Genomic DNA, 16909 nt, shown 5'->3' with positions numbered 1-16909 from the left:
ACTCACAATTGCTAACCAATCAAAACTGCTAAGAGTGACATTTCAACTTTCCCTTTCCCTTCCTTGCATTTTTTTGGAAGTGGGAAACCATATATCCTCTAGTCTAGACAACAAGCAAATGGATTATAGTGATAAAGTTGAAATTTATTGAACTTATTGAAATAAGTTCGTTACTACAAAAAGATCTTGAGCCATTTGGCAGATTGTCAGAATTCTCAAATGAGTGAAATCTTTGAGTATATTTAAAGGATAGTAAAGTTAAAAAAAAACCCTTTAATCAATAATTAGAATTTTCCTATGTTAATTAACTAGAATTTAAATAAAATTTTGGAAGAAAAAAAGTATTTTCCTGTCTATAAATGAAATCTGTTAGAATCTAAAAAGGAATGACTAGAAGTATAAAAGATTTGGAATATTACTGGAATATTTAAGGAATGACTAGAAGTATAAAAGATTTGGAATATTACTGGAATATTTAGTTTAGTGACTAAAACAAATGTTCAAAAAATATCATTTTCCTACTTACTTGTTCCCCTAAATCCAGGCACAAGACCCGGTAGATATACTGGTTCTGTTTTCTCTTGGCTGGCAGCCGAACTTGTGTTAATTCAATTTTCTCTGTCTTCTCCATGCTCAACTCCAAAAAGAATCGAGAGGGCTCCAAGATCCATGGGCGGGGGCCCCCTTCAAATACCATTTCCTTCACAGACTGCCATGTCACCAATGCCACCTCCACAGGGTTTACAGCCTGATTGGCATTCAAAGAAATGAATCCTTGATTGGTCAGGGAACTCAACAGTTTTCTAAAGTAAAAAACCGGTTGATTGCTGAAAATGACATTAGACTTAATTTCCAAATCAGGAGACATGTACACGATGCCTCTCACTTGGATGTTTCTCAACCTCTGTACTTATTTTGATCCTATCATTCAGGCCTAACTTGTGTGTTACCTTACCTAATAATATCTGATCATTCCAGACCACAACCACTTCCACATCCTCTTATAATACTCATCTCTACTATTCACTGTATACTAATTCATCTCCTAAAGCTGTTTGAAGGTATCTAATGTTTCACATGTATAATAATTCTTATGCTATTATCTAAAATTATTCAGAGAAAAGAATATCTTTTACCTGTATTTTAAAAGAGACTGTCTCTTCCTTATTGGGATTTACTACAATGTTGGGCACATAAGCGGTATTGAACAAGTAACTGTATAAGCATTTTAAATGGAGATTTTTTTAAAAATCTGAATATAGGTGACACACAATATTAGTTTCACATGTATGACACAGAGATTTGACATCTGTTATGCTGTCTAGCTACCCTCTGTCCCTGTACCACACTATTACAGTACCATTATGTTCCCTATGCAGTGACTTTTATTCCCATGACTTAATTCATTCCATAACTAGAAGCTCATATGTCCCACTCCCCTTCATTCATTTTGCCCATCCACCTCCCCCCTCAATCTGGTAACCATCAGTTTGTTCTTGGGACTGATTGTGCATTTTGTTTATTTATTCATTGGTTTTGTTTTTCTAATTCCACATATGAGTGAAGTTGTATGGAATCACTGGTCTTCCTCAGTCTGACTTATTTCACTTAGCATAATACCATATAGGCCCATCCCTGTTGTCACAATGGTTTGATCTCATCTTTTTATGGCTGTGTAATATTCCTCTCTGTGTGTGTGTACATATACACACATCTTCCTTACCCGCTCATCTACCAATGGGACTTTTGGGCTGCTTCCATACACATCTTGACTATTGTAAATAATGCTGCCATAAACATAGGATGCTTACATCTTCTCAGATTAGTGTTTTCATTTTCTTTGGTTAAATACTCAGTAGTGGAATTACTAGATCATATGATAGCTCTATTTCAGTTTTATGAGGAACCACAATACTGTTTTCCAGAGTGGCTGCCGCAATGTACATTCCCACCAACAGTGCACAAGGGTTCCTTTTTCTCCAGATCCTCACCAACACTTGCTGTTTCTTCTTTCATTTTAGCCATTCTGACACAGGTGTGAAATGATCTCGTTGTGGTTTTGATTTGCATTTCCCTGATGATGAGTGATGCTGAGCATGTTTTCATGTGTTGGCCATCTGTGTGTCTTCTTTGGAAAAATGTCTCTTCAGGTTCTCTGCCTATTTATTTATTTTTATTATTTTTTAAAGATTTTATGTATTTATTCAAGAGAGACACACAGAGAGAGGCAGAGACATAGGTAGAGGGAGAAGCAGGCTCCCTGTGGGGAGCCTGATACAGGATTTGATCCCAGGACCCTAGGCTCACAACCTGAATTGAAGGCAGATGCTCAACCCCTGAGCCACCCAGGTGCCCTGCCTATTTTTTTATTGGACTTAGTTTTTTAGTGTTGAGATGTGTAAGTTCTTCATATATTTTGGATATTAAACCCTCATTAGATGTATCTCATTAGATGTATCTGTTCCCATTCCATAGGTTACCTTTTGTTTTGTTGTTGGTTTCTTTCACTGTGCAAAGGCTTTTTATTTTGATGTAGTCCCAATGGGGTTTTTTGTTTGTTTTTCCAAAGGTTTATTTTTGCTTTTGTTTCCCTTGCCTCAGGAGACAGCTAGAAAAATGTTCAATGTCATTGGCTAATGTCAGAGAAATTACTGCCTATGTTCTTTTCTAGGATTTTTTTTTAAGATTTTAAGATTTTATTTATTTATTCATGAGAGACAGAGAAAGAGAGAAGCAGAGACACAGGCACAGAGAGAAACTGGCTCCATGCAGGAAGCTCGGTGCAGGACTCGATCCCAGGATTCCAGGATCACACCCTGGGCCGAAGACAGGTGCTAAACCACTGAGCCACCCAGGAAACCCCTCTTCTAGGATTTTTATAATTTAAGGCCTTATTTAGGTCTTTAATCCATTTTGTGTTTATTTCTGCGTATGGTGTTAGAAAGTGGTCCAATTTCATTCTTTTGCATCATGCAGATGTCGTTTTCCCAGCACCATTTATGGAAGAGACTGTCCTTTCCCTATTGTATATTCTTGCCATGATTGTTGAAGATTAATTGATCATATAATCATGGGTTTATTTTTGAGATCTCTAGCCTGTTGCATTGACCTATGTGTCTATTTTTGCGTCAGTTCCATACTATTTGGATTATTATAGCATTGTAACATATATTGAAATCTGGGATTGTGATACTTCCAAGCTTTGTTCTTCTTTCTCAGGATTGCTTCAGTTATTTGGGGTCTTTTGTAGTTCCATACAAATTTTAGTATTTTTTCTGGTTTCATGAAAAATGCTGTTGGCATTTTGATAGGGATTGCAATGAATCTATAGATTGCTTTGGCTAATATGGACATTTTAACAATATTAATTCTTCCAATCCATGAGCATGGGCTATCTTTCCATTTTTGTCATCTTCAATTTCTTTCATCAATGTTTTATAGTTTTCAGAGTATAGGTCTTTCACCTCCTTGATTAAATTTATTTCCAGGCATTTAAATTCTTTTTGGTATAATTATAAATGATGTTTATTTTCTTAATTTCTCTCTCTGCTACTTCATTATTAGTGCATAGAAACATCACTGATTTCTGGGTATTAATTTTGTATCCTGCAACTTTACTAATTAATTTATTACTTCTAATATTTTTTTGGTGGAGTCTTTAGGATTTCCTATGTGTAGTATCATGTCCTCTGCAAAATGTGATAGTTTAGCTTCTTTACCAAATGGAAGCCTTTTGTCTCTTTTTCACTGTCTGATTGCAACAGCTAAGACTTCCAATACTATGTTCCATAAAAGTGGGGAGAGTGAACATTCTTGTCTTGTTCTGATCTTAGAGGAAAAGCTCTGAGTTTTCACTATTGAGTATGATGTTATCTGTGGCTTTTTCAAATATGGTCCTTAATGTGTTGAGGCATGTTACCTCTAAATCTTGAGAGTTTTTATCATTAATAGATGTTGAATTTTATCAAATGCTTTTTCTGCATCTGTTGAGATAATCATGATTTTTTTTTTATTTTTTTATTTTTTTTATTTTTTTTTTAATCATGATTTTTATAATTTGTTTTGTTGATGTAGTAAATCACATTGATTGATTTGTGAATATTGAATCATCCTTGCTTTCCTGGAATAAATCCCATTTGATAGCAGTGAATCATTTTTTTTAAGTTTTTATTTATTTATTTATGAGAGATACACAGAGAGAGAGAGAGAGAGAGAGACAGAGAGAAAGAGAGAGGCAGAGACACAGGCAGAGGGAGAAGCAGGCTCCATGCAGGGAGCCTGATGTGGGACTTGATCCCGAGTCCCCAGGATCACACCCTAGGCCAAAGGCAGGCACTAAACCACTGAGCCACCCGGGCTGCCCTCCTTTTTTTTTTTTTTTTTTTTTTTTTTAAGATTTTATTTATTTATTCATTAGAGACACACAGAGAGAAAGGCAGAGAGAGCACACTACATGCAGGGAGCCCAATGTGGGACTCGATCCCAGGACTCCAGGATCATGCCCTAAGCTGGAAGGCAAACGCTTAACTGCTGAGCCACTCAGGCGTCCCATGATCCTTTTAATTAATATATTGTTGTAGGTGGTTTGCTAATATTTTGTTGGGGACTTTTGCAGCTATGTTCATCTGTGATACTGGCCTGTAATTTTCTTTCTTTATGGTGTCCTTTATCTAGTTTTGGTATCAGGGTAATGCTGGCCTTGTGGGATGTATTTGGAAGCTTTCCTTCCTTTTCTATTTTTTGGGATAGTTTGAGGAGAATAGCTATTAACTCTTTTTTAAAAGCTTGGTAGAATTCACCTGTGAATGCATCTGGCCCTGGACTTTTGTCTTGGCAGTTTTTTGATTACTGATTAGCAATCAGTCTGTTCAGATTTTCTATTTCTTCCTGATTCAGTTCTGGAAGACGTATTGTATTGTATTGATTGATTGATTGACTGATTGATTTGATTCATTTATTTTAGAAAGAAGGGGGAGAGGGGCAGAGGGAGAGAGAATCAGCACACTCCCTGCTGAGCACAGAGCCTGATACATGGCTTAGTCTCACAACCCTGAGATCCTGACCTGAGCTAAAATCAAGAGTTGGACACTTAACTGACTAAGCCACCCAGGCACCCCAGGAAGATTGTAGGTTTCTAAAAATTTATCCATTAAATGGATATTTTATTAAGTTAGCAAAGAACTTTTATCCTAAAGATAAAAATATAATACAGCTATATACTTCATCCTATTTCTCAAAGAACTCTCACCTAAGAGTATAGTCAAGATTGGTATTATTTACTCCAGTATCCAGAGAAATCGGATCCTATTACAAATGAGCAAATGTGTTTTAGGAGAACATCAAAGTGAAGGTGATTTTCATGTAGTACACAGTGACTAAGTTGCAAAATGAAGTATAGAGTTTCAGCAATCATTCTAAAGATGTAAATAAACCATGCCTTAGTATTTCTTTCCTGAACTGGGCAAGTTTATTCTTGAATACTATTAAAATTAAACATTCCTATGTCTGATGGCAGTATTCTCTTAAATAATGTGTGTCTATATAACTTAATTCAACAATTATTCATTGATGGCCCATTGGGGATATAGTAGTAACAAGTCAAATAAGGTTTTGCCTCACAGTAGAACTCACAGTCTGGGAAAAACAGATTTGAATAGGTAGAGTATATTGGGCATTACAAAAAGGCATCGTACAGTGTGCCATACAACCCTCTAATAGAAGAAACACAATTAGAGGTTTCACAAAAGGCCTTCCTCAGAAAACAAGACAGAAATCATTCCTTTATCCTAGATACATAGTCCAAAATTAACCAGACCAACTGAATTGGACTGATACGTAAAAGGACAAATTGAAAACTATACCATGTACTGAAACATAATACTGATTAAATAAAGGCAGAAAGCATATATCCTTTTAAGCAGGTAGGGGGGAAACATACAACCAAAGCACTACATATAGAAGGAAAATCATCATCTTATTTCCTTTCTTTTAAGGGTGGTTTTCATCCAGGGGAGATATGATCTGTAGATACTCAATAAATATAAAATAAGGCTGGGAATAATCATAAAATAAAAAACCTAATGAAATGACAATGAGTCACAGCCAAGTACTTTCACTGAACTAGGCAACTAGGATGATTCATCCACTGAGAACAAATGAAATATGCTTGAACTGGATGTTTAATACTTAATGCTGCATAATGTGCAGTAAGGCCAACTCAAAATGCAAGGCTTTAAAAATTTTTTTAAGATTTTATTTATTTATTCATGAGACAGGGAGAGAAGGAGAGACATACATAGGCAGAGGGAGAAGCCAGCTCCATACAGGGAGCCTGATGACCCGATCACACCCTGAGCTGAAGGCTCAACCACTGAGCCACCCAGGTGTCCCGCAAGCTTTAAAATTAATAACTTACCTTGCTTCTTTCATTAGTGTTAATTTTTCCCCCAAGGGTGACTCCTTATCTCAAAAGACCCTGATTCAAGATTTGCCAGGCTCTACCAGCAAGAATTTGTAGACATCAATTCTAGCTCCTGAAGGATTCAAATATGAACAGATACCAGGCTTTACTTTTGTTTTGAACTGCTACCTGTCATAATGTCTGAATCATAATGGACTAATCCTTAGGCCCTAAATAATGACTGTTGTGCTGAAAATCCTTAAGTATAAAGATTAAAGATGACAAATCTCCCTCTCTAGAATAGTTCTCTTTCAGAGTTCTTCAAAAGAGACCATCCTAATATCCAATATTTTATTCAGCATCGTGTTAACAGTGACATATGCACATGTAAAAATTCAAATAGTATCTTAAGAGTGGCGTACTTTATATACCTTACTATATGCATATTTTATACTTCAGTAAAAAAGAAGAAATAAACGGGGAATATCTAAAGCTTGCTGACACAACTTAAAGATATTCGGGGCACCTGGGTGGTTCAAGCAGTTGACATCGGACTTCAGCTCAGGTCGTGATCCTGGGGTCCTGGGATCAAGTCCCACATCGGGCTCCCCGCAGGGAGCATGCTTCTCCCTCTGCCTATGTCTCTGCCTTTCTCTCTGTGTTTCTCATGAATAAATAAATAAAATCTTTTTAAAAAACAAAACAAAACAAACAAAAGCAACCTAAAGATATTCCTGTGGTAGAAACATGAGGGAGTAAACTCCCTGATACTCAGGTTTGATAACTTTAGATATAAAAACGAGAGTGGTAAATAAAGAGAACACAAATATAACCATAAAACATCTCACCTTTAGGGGTTCATAAGCAGCAAATGTGGCACTGCTCTCCAAGTACTCTTCAGACTCAGTCACACTCACTGTGACCAGGGTATGGCCTAAAGACTTGGCTGCTATATGTGTACTAGAGCAGTGTGTTGGTCCAGGTCTTTGAATACCTGCAAATCAAAAAACATGACTTCATTACAGTAATAAGCAGTCAGTTCTCAAGGGGATCAATCTACAGAAATATAAGAATTTTAATACATTAAGAAACATCTTGATTTCATACATTAACTACTAGGCCTCAATTGTTTATATCATATCAATATAAACATCTGTTCCTTTTATTAACAGATATATATCAAGTAAGAACGTAAGACACAATTTTATGTTCAGTGAGGATACAAACATAAGCAAAGATCCCAACTTCAAGGCTAAGGGAGAGTGAACATTTACATAAATTAAGGTATAATGGGATGCCTGGGTGACTCAGTGGTTGAGCATCTGCCTTCAGCACAGGTTGTGATCCTGGGGTCCTGGTATCGGGTCCGTGTCGGACTCCCTCTGGGAGCCTGCTTCTTCCTCGGCCTATGTCTCTACCTATGTCTGTGTCTCTCATGAATAAATAAAACCTTTTAAAAAATTAAAAATTAAAAAAAATTTTTAAAAATTAATAGTAGAAAATGATAAGCAGTATAGAGGTCTAGGAAACAGGTTACTTCTAGTTGGAGAGATCATGGAAGATTCAGATACATAGAAGACAGTATCTCAAATTGATGAATGAGCAAAGATAGAAATATAATGATATACACATGAGTATATAAAGGAGCAATACAGGAAATTTTAACTTAAATAGTTTGTTTAGCTGGAGCCACATATAAAGGAAACCCAAGTATGAAGTAGTTATGAAAAATAGATTGGAAAAAAAGAAAGAAAGAAAAATAGATTGGGTTATCTTGTAGAGACCTTGAACATTAAACTAAAAGGACTTTAGCTCTACTCCACTGGCAATGAGAACCCCCTCACATTTTTTGAGCAGAAAAAGTAATACTGAAAGTGAGCTTCATGAAGGTCCATCTGGTAGCCACGGATTATCAAAGGTGAGCAACAGTTAGGAGGATATTGTTCTATTCTAGGTGAGAAATAGTGAGGGCATAAAAATTAGGAGACATACCCAGAGAACAGAGATAAGAGAGATTATACTTAGCAAGGGCAAGGCAGAAGTTCAAGTTACAGTAAATAGCAAATACTAAGTAAATGTTAGATGCTACTACTACTACTATTATTACTGATTAAAAAACAATGGTAAGGGCAGCCCGGGTGGCTCAGCGGTTTAGAGCTTGCCTTCCGCCCAGGGCATGATCCTGGAGTCTGGGGATCGAGTCCCACATCAGGCTCCCTGCATGGAGCCTACTTCTCCCTCTGCTTGTGTCTCTGCCTCTCTCTCTCTCTCTCTCTGTCTCTCATTAATAAATAAATAAAATCCTTAAAACAAAAACAAAAATTCAAAAAAACAATGGTAATCAGGATCACACAGACATTCAATAACAGAAAATAATATTGGTCTTCATGGATAGCTTGTTCACGTTCTCCTTTTATTAGAAAAAGATATTTTTGGGGGGTGCCTGGGTAGCTGAATTGGCTAAGCATCTGCCTTTGGCTCAGGTCATAATCTCTGGAGTCCTGGGATGGAGCCTCACATCTGGCTTCCTGCTCAGCAGGGACTCTGCCTCTTTCTCTCTTCCTCTGCCTCTCCCCCCTTGCTCATTCTCTCTCGCTCTATGTGTCAAATAAATAAAATCTTAAAAAAAGAAAAAACAAAGATTCTTTCTTTGAATAAATTTAATAATGGCACCACATCCATCCTAGAAAGAGGTATGATATATGTATTAAATAAAGAAGAGGGCAGCCCCGGTGGCGCAGCGGTTTAGCGCCGCCTGCAGCCCGGGGTGTGATCCTGGAGACCCAGGATGGAGTCCCACATCGGGCTTCCTGCATGGAGCCTGCTTCTCCCTCTGCCTGTGTCTCTGCCTCTCTCTCGCTCTCTCTGAATGAATAAATAAATAAATCTTAAAAATAAATAAATAAATAAACAAATAAACAAACAAACAAACAAATAAATAAATAAGAAAAGAGCTCAAGACCTTCATTTGAGCTGAAGGAACAGCCATAACACTTCTCTGAACATGTTTTCAATTTCTGGGCTTTTGTTTTTAAATTACATTACAAGGCAGTTGACAGAATAAATAGAAGTATTATAAAGAAAGGTAATATGTAAATTTAGATTATAATTTGTAGTTTCTGAACTGATGACTGGTCCTCTCATTCAATGACAAAGAAAGGACAAAATAAAAGACCTACTCGTACCTTCCTTGAGAAGAGTAAAAACTCCTTGCTTATCCATGTTCAGATCCAATAATAAATGAGAGCAGTCACTGAACACAATGACTTCTTTGGTCTCCTTATTTACATGATACATTGCAATGGGGACTTCTATAATCTGGCCAATCTCCACATCAGCATGAAATGGTAACAGTTCCATTTTGTTCAGTTTCAAGACATATATCTGGGGAGAAAAAAATTAATCTTCCAACAAAGTTATGTTAGGAAAATCTTAGAAGAAAACATTTCTTAAATATTTGAATACACACATATATTTTATATATAAAAATATGTATCATATACCATGTGTGTGTTGGGGGGTTGGGTGCTTGAGCATGTCATTCATTTCATTCCTCCATCAATTGATTCCTCTACAGCATCTGACACCATACAGCAGGAGTCTTCCAAATGATGGCCAGTGCCCAATTTTCTTAGTTTTTGTAAGTGAATGGTTTTTACATTTAAAAAAAAAGATTTTATTTATTTACTTGGCAAAGAGAAGGAGGGAGAGCAAAAGCAGGGGGCAGAGGTAAAGGAAGAAGCAGATTCCCTTCTGAGGACGGAGCCAGCTATGGGGCTCCATCCCAGGACCCTGAGATCAAGACCCGGGCAAAAGGCAGATACTCAACTGACTGGGCCACCCATTTTTACTTTCTTAAAAGGTTTTATAATAAACAATAAATAAGAATATGAGAGTATATGTCTATAGGTCTATAGACACTAACATATTTACTATCTATCTGGCCCTTTAGGAACAAAGTTTGCTGACTTCAGATACAGAGCACTTCCTCTTTCTTGGTATCTTAAAAAAAAATCTTTTGTCTTTGCTATAGATTGAATGTTTGTGTCCCCCCCTCAAATTCCTATGTTGAAATCCTAAACTCCCAATATGATGGTTTTAGGAGGCAAGGCCTTTGGGAGGTGATTAGGTCATAAATGAAACTAGTGCCTTTATAAAAGAGACCCCAGAGAGTTCTGCAGCCCTTCCACCGTGAGGATGCAGCAAAAAGACAGCTTTCCATGACGCACGAATTTTCCCTCACCAGACACCAAACCTGCTGGTGCCAGGATTTTGGAATTGCCAGCCTCCAAAACTATGATAAATGCATTTAGGTTGTATATATGCCATTGATCCATGGTATTTTGTTATGGCTGCCCAAAGGGATAGCTTTTTTCTGTCGCTTTCTAAGCTCCTTCTGCGACTTCATCTTGTTCTATGTCCCTTATAACGGCACCTATTCCTCAGAGTTCATCTTCTCTTCTGACCATATGCTCTTCCTGGGAAATCTTATCTGGTTCCAAAATTTCAATGACCAACCATATGCTGATAATTCCAAATTTTTATTTCCAGTCCTAATCTTCCAGTTGTACTTTAGAGCCCTATTTCCAATTACTAACATTCGCCCAGATGCACCATAGGTGAGTCACACTAAATGTATCCAAAACTGAATTCATCATCTTCCTCTTTTTCTTTTTCTATGTTTTCTATCCATCTAGCTGCCAAAGCTAGAAATGCCTATGTCTAAATCCTTCACTTTTCCCCAACCCACTAGGCATCAAATCTAAGTCTACCTCCAAAATAATCTTCCAGGGATCCCTGGGTGGCTCAGCAGTTGAGCACCTGCCTTCAGCCCAGGGTGTGATGCTGGAGTCCCACATCGGGCTCCCTGCATGGAGCCTGCTTCTCCCTCTGCCTATTCATTCATGAGAGGCAGCGAGAGAGAGAATGGCAGAGACACAGGCAGAGGGAGAAGCAGGCTCTATGCAGGGAGCCCGATGTGGGACTCCAGGATCACACCCTGGGCTGAAGGCAGGTGCTCAACTGCTGAGCCACCCAGGTGTCCCAACGTCATTTTCTTAGTGTTATTTAACTTCATGTGACTAGATCTTACTATCATAATTTAAATTGTTTAAAGTAGAGATGATATATAATATTTCTTTGAATGTCCTACGATCCTGGTATGGTGGTAAGGGTACTCAGTAAATGTTCAATGAATGATAACAAAACACTAAGTTTTTCAGAGAACAACAACATACATAAACATGTATTAGATGAGGGGGAAAATAGTAATATGGTTATATAATATAGTGAAAAGGAGTTTTCCATTTTTAGAAACAAGACTGACAAATATGAGACCAGAAATAAAGTTACTATGAAAGTCATATTATGGGATGCCTGGGTGGCTCAGCTTTTGAGCATCTGCCTTCGGCTTGGGGCATGATCCCGGAGTCCCAGGATCGAGTCCCACATCAGACTCCTCATGGGAAACCTGCATCTCCCTCTGTCTGTGTCTCTGCCTTTCTCTCTCTCTGTGTCTCTCATGAATAAATAAAATCTTAAAAAAAAAGTCATATTATATGATAATGACAAAACATGATAACAAAAATAGGTAACATTAAGTATTGAATGAATATATTCCAAGCATTGAGGTAAAACATTATCTCATTTAATTTGGACAGTAACCCTTTGAGGGTCAGGCTCCCTGCAGGGAGCCTGCTTCTCCCTCTGCCTGTGTCTCTGCCTCTCTCTCTCTCTATGTCTCTAATTAATAAATGAATAAAATCTTTAAAAAAATTGTTAAAAAAAATAACTCTTTGAGGTAGATACTATCATTATCCCTATTTTAGAGACAAGGAAACATAGACACCCATTCAGTAACTTGCCTTTTTTTTTTTTTTTTTTTTTTTTAGTAACTTGCTATTAAGTGACGTAGGATTCAACCCTGGTCCAGGAATATTTAGGAATATGTACTTCCAGATGGAATTTGAGCTTCATTTTCAAATACCCAATTTGGACTACAAAGAATTTTTTTTAATAATAAATTTATTTTTTATTGCTGTTCAATTTGCCAACATACAGAATAACACCCAGTGCTCATCCCGTCAAGTGCCCCCCTCAGTGCCCGTCACCCATTCATTCACCCCCACCCCCCGCCCTCCTCCCCTTCCATCACCCCTAGTTCGTTTCCCAGTTAGGAGTCTTTATGTTCTGTCTCCCTTTCTGATATTTCCCACACATTTCTTCTCCCTTCCCTTATATTCCCTTTCACTATTATTTATATTCCCCAATACAAAGACTTTTTAAACACGTTCTGTACTTAAATTTAGACGCCAATGTCTCAGGGGTGATAATATGTTCTTTGGAGAGTTGTTTACCTTAATTTCTCCATATCGAAAGGGATTTTGTACATCTCGAGCCAAAATAGTACTGTTCCCCCTGACCTGACCAGCAGTCACTACTCCTTTAGTGGTCACCATGGCCACTGTTTCATTAGAAGAAGTCCAAGTGAAGTTGCCACTGCCACCCTCTACCTGTGAAAAAATACAATTTTATATTTAACTGCCAAAGGAGGAAAATGAAATTTAAGTAAAGATGTAAAATCTGATGAAATAAGAAATAATAATAATAGCAAATAAGATAATAATAAAACTATATAACAAATTATTTCTGGACACATTAAGAAGTTGTGATGCAGGCAGCCCAGGTGCCTCAGCGGTTTAGCGTCACCTTCAGCCCAGGGCCTGATCCTGGTGACCTGGGATCAAGTCCCACATCGGGCTCCCTACAAGGAGCCTGCTTCTCCCTCTGCCTGTGTCTCTGCCTCTATCTCTCTCTCTGTGTCTCTCATGAATAATTAAATTAAAAAATCTAAAAAAAGGGCAGCCCCGGTGGCTTAGCGGTCTAGCGCCACCTTCAGCCCAGGGCGTGATCCTGGAGACCCGGGATAGAGTCCCACGTCAGGCTCCCAGCATGGAGCCTGCTTCTCTCTCACTCTTTCTCTGTCTCTGTATCTCTAATAAATAAAAAAATATTTTTAAAAAAATCTAAAAAAAAAAAAAAAAAAGCTGTGATGCTGGGATGCCTTGCTGGCTCAGTTGGAAGAGCATGTGACTCTTCATCCTGGGGTCGTAAGTTTGAGCCCCACATGGGGTGCAGAGATTACTCAAATGAATTAAACTTTTTAAAAAGCTGTAGTGCAACAGTAAAGTAGCTAAATGGGCAAGAGAAATACTGGAGGTAGGTTATGTAATTGGCAGTATCACAAAATGTCAAAAAGAGCACAAGGGAGCTTGACAAAAACTTTACAAAAGTCACAAGTAAAGGATACATGGAAGAGAGAGAAAGTACAGCAAGTCTTGTTACAATGATACTATTCAAGACTATGACTTGGTTATCAACAGAAACTGAATTAGGATTAGGGAAAAATAAAAATTAACATTAACCAAATTTCAATAAATTAAGATAACAGAGAAACTGACTTATCTTTTTGTAAATTCTCATATAATAGGACACCATACCTGTACTTTATAACGATACAACATTCCCATAGGATGATGAGGAAATGCCAGAAAGTTGGGTGTAAGCTGGATGGGAAAATAAATCTTCACTTCTTGCTGATGTATGATTGGAAATTTTACAGGCTGAATATTTTTATTCTATAAGAGCAGGGGAAAAAAGGAGCAAAACAGATTTTATAAGGACTTTTTATAATCCACATTCATATTCAAAGCATCAGCAAAACGGTGTGCTAATGAATTATTCAACCAGTTTCTTTCTATAAAAGAAGTAAATAAATGTTCCTATTCATTAAAGAAGCATAGCTATTTTGGTTAAACAATAATGAGGGGCTCCTGGTTGGCTCAGTTAAATATCTGACTCTTGATTTTGGCTCAGGTCATGATCTCAGGGTTGTGAGACTGAGCCCTGCCTGCTGGGTTCCATGATCAGCAGGGAGTCAGTTTCTCCCTTTCTCTCTGCCTCTCCCCCGACTCATATACCCTCTCTCAAATGAATAAATAAAATCTTAAAAAGAAAAGAACCGGAGCATTTGGGTGGCTCAGTTGGTTAAGCATCTGCCTTTGGCTCACATAAGCCCTGCACTGGGCTTCCTGCTCAGTGAGGATTCTGCTTCTCCCTCTCTCTTTACCATTCCCCCTGCTTCTGCTCTCTCTCCCCCAAATAAATAAACAGAATCTTGTGGGAGGAAAAAAAGAAAGCTAAAAACTTGTCCATCAAAGGAGTGTATCATTGGGCAGCCTGGGTGGCTCAGCGGTTTAGCGCCACCTTCAGTCCAGGGCCTGATCCTGGAGACATGGGATCAAGTCCCACGTCAGGCTCCCTGCATGGAGCCTGCTTCTCCCTCTGCCTGTGTCTCTGCCTCTCTCTCTCTCTCTGTGTCTCTCATGAATAAATGAATAAAATCTTAAAAAAAAAAAAAGGAGTGTATCAAGAAAATGATAAGTGTAGTGCCTGGCTGGCTCAGTTGGTAGAGTGTGCAACTCATGATCTCAGGGTTGTAGGTTTGAACTTCACTTTGGGTTTACAGATTACTTAGAATATTTTAAAAATGTAAAAAAAAAAAGTGAAAACATAACCTATAGAATGGGAGAAAATATTCATAAATTGTATATCTGATAAGGGTCTAGTATCCAGAATATATAAAGAACTCTTACAACTCAACAACAAATAGACAATCAAACTAAATTAAAAAATGGGCAAAGATTTTTTTTTTAAGATTTTACTTATTTATTTGAGACACACAGAGAGAGAGAGCACGAGCAGGGGGAGGGGCAGAGGTAGAGGGAGAAGCAGACTCCTCGCTGAGCAGGGAGCCTGACACGGAGCTCCATCCCAGGACCCTGAGCATGACCTGAGCTGAAGGCAGACACTCAATGGACTGAGCCACCCAGGTGTCCCAGCAAAGATCTTGAATAGATATTTCTCCAAAGGAAATACATATGGCCAATAAGAACATGAAAAGATGGTCAAAATCATTAGTCATTAGGGAAATGCAACTCAAAATCTCAATGAGATACCACTTTAGGATGTTTGTAATAAAAATTTTAAAAGAAAACGGAGGGCAGCATGGGTGACTCAGCGGTTTAGCGCCACCTTCAGCCCAGGGCCTGATCCTGGAGACCCGGGATCAAGTCCCACATCAGACACCCTGCATGGAGCCGGTTTCTCCCTCTGCTTCTGCTTCTGCCTGCCTCATTCTCTCTCTCTCTCTCTCTCCCCATGTCTCTCATGATAAGTAAAATCTTAAAAAAAAATAAAAGAAAACTGAAAAGAACAAGTGTTGGCAAAGATGTGGAGAAACTGGAGCCCTTGTACACTGCTGGTAGAAATGTAAAATATTCAATTACTATGAAAACAGTCTGGCAGATCCTCAAAAAGTCAAATTATATAATGTTAGCAATTCCACTCTTAGGTATATTCTCAAGAGAACTGAAAACATGTTCATACAAAAACCTGTACATGCAGGTGCCTGGGTGTCACAGTTGGTTAAGCATCTGACTCTAGGTTTTAGCTAAGGTCCTGATCTCAGGGTTTTGAAATTGAGCCCTATGTTGGGCTTGTCGCTCAGTGCAGAGTCTGCTTAAGACTGTCTCTCCTTCTCCCTCTGCTACTTCCCTCCTCTCTCTCTGTCTCTCAAATAAGTAAAATCTGGGACACCTGGGTGGCTCAGGTTGTAATCCTGGGGTCCTGGCATCAAGTCCTGCATTGGACTCCTCGCAGGGAGCCTGCTTCTCCCTCTGCCTATGTGTTTGCCTCTCTCTATGTCTCTCATGAGTAAATAAATACAATCTTTAAAAAATAGATAAATAGATATATTAACCTTTTGGATTATCAGACTAGAAAGTACTCTTTGTAAGCCTGACAACACATGGAAATGTACACATGAAATAATTTTTTAAAGGAGCCTCTAATGGTGTATATATACACAATGACCACAAATGCAGGCATGAGCAATAACAAAGATTGCAAAAGAAAATCTGTACAGGTATTAACTACCAAATGTACTGTTTATCAGATACCAAATGTATCTGTTTATCACTGATAAAAGTGAAAAAAAAATCTTTTTTATGAAAGATAAAGGTGAAATATGCCATGTATCTGCTCACAAATCAAGAAGTCAGCCAAGCTTCATCAGTGTTCTTGGGATTCAAATGTTTTGAGCCTTTGAATTCCTACCTGGTAAATGATGGAAGTCAGGGATGCATTTATCACCACGACACCACTCTTCACAGCTTTTACTACATGGTAAGATCCATTCACAGTAGTTAGCTGCTCTTCAAAGTACTCCCTTAGGAACTGGCACATAATCCTGAGATTCTGAAAATCAGCCCAACAGCAACACAAAACTGAGAAGATTTTTTTCCCCCTAAAGTCATCGTAATCTGAAAGCATTTAAAAAAATAAAAAGTATAGCTATGCACTCTGGGGATAAATAAAAACAAAACCTTTGCTCTCCTCATGGAAATTCTAAGTTGGAAAGATATAATTTTAAAATAGTACTTGAAAGAT

General features: G+C 38.0%; 1 protein-coding gene across 15 annotated transcripts in view; it reads right to left on the bottom strand.

Moving 5' to 3' along the window:
- The window catches only part of NUP210L (nucleoporin 210 like), an 80947-nt gene that overhangs the window by 42279 nt on the left and 21759 nt on the right, over window positions 1-16909 (bottom strand). For 13 of the 15 annotated variants that reach the window (XR_003128446.3, XR_004817366.2, XR_007412044.1 and 10 more), the window contains exons 10-15: window positions 16577-16717; window positions 13900-14037; window positions 12757-12912; window positions 9586-9784; window positions 7249-7394; window positions 527-748 (exon numbers count right to left, since the gene is read on the bottom strand). Coding sequence is in view for 11 of the 15 variants with exons in the window: in XM_025428854.3 (XP_025284639.3) it covers window positions 527-748; window positions 7249-7394; window positions 9586-9784; window positions 12757-12912; window positions 13900-14037; window positions 16577-16717 (1002 nt within the window). In the remaining 4 variants the exon portion in view is untranslated. The remainder of the gene's footprint in view (window positions 1-526; window positions 749-7248; window positions 7395-9585; window positions 9785-12756; window positions 12913-13899; window positions 14038-16576; window positions 16718-16909) is intronic. The other 2 variants (XM_025428848.3, XM_025428852.3) reach the window with 2 other exon arrangements.

This window comes from Canis lupus, chromosome 7 (assembly GCF_003254725.2).
Source record: "Canis lupus dingo isolate Sandy chromosome 7, ASM325472v2, whole genome shotgun sequence".
In the NCBI taxonomy this organism is placed as follows: domain Eukaryota; kingdom Metazoa; phylum Chordata; class Mammalia; order Carnivora; family Canidae; genus Canis; species Canis lupus.
Note: the sequence above shows the minus strand (reverse complement) of the source record. Positions and strands in the feature narration are given on the sequence as shown.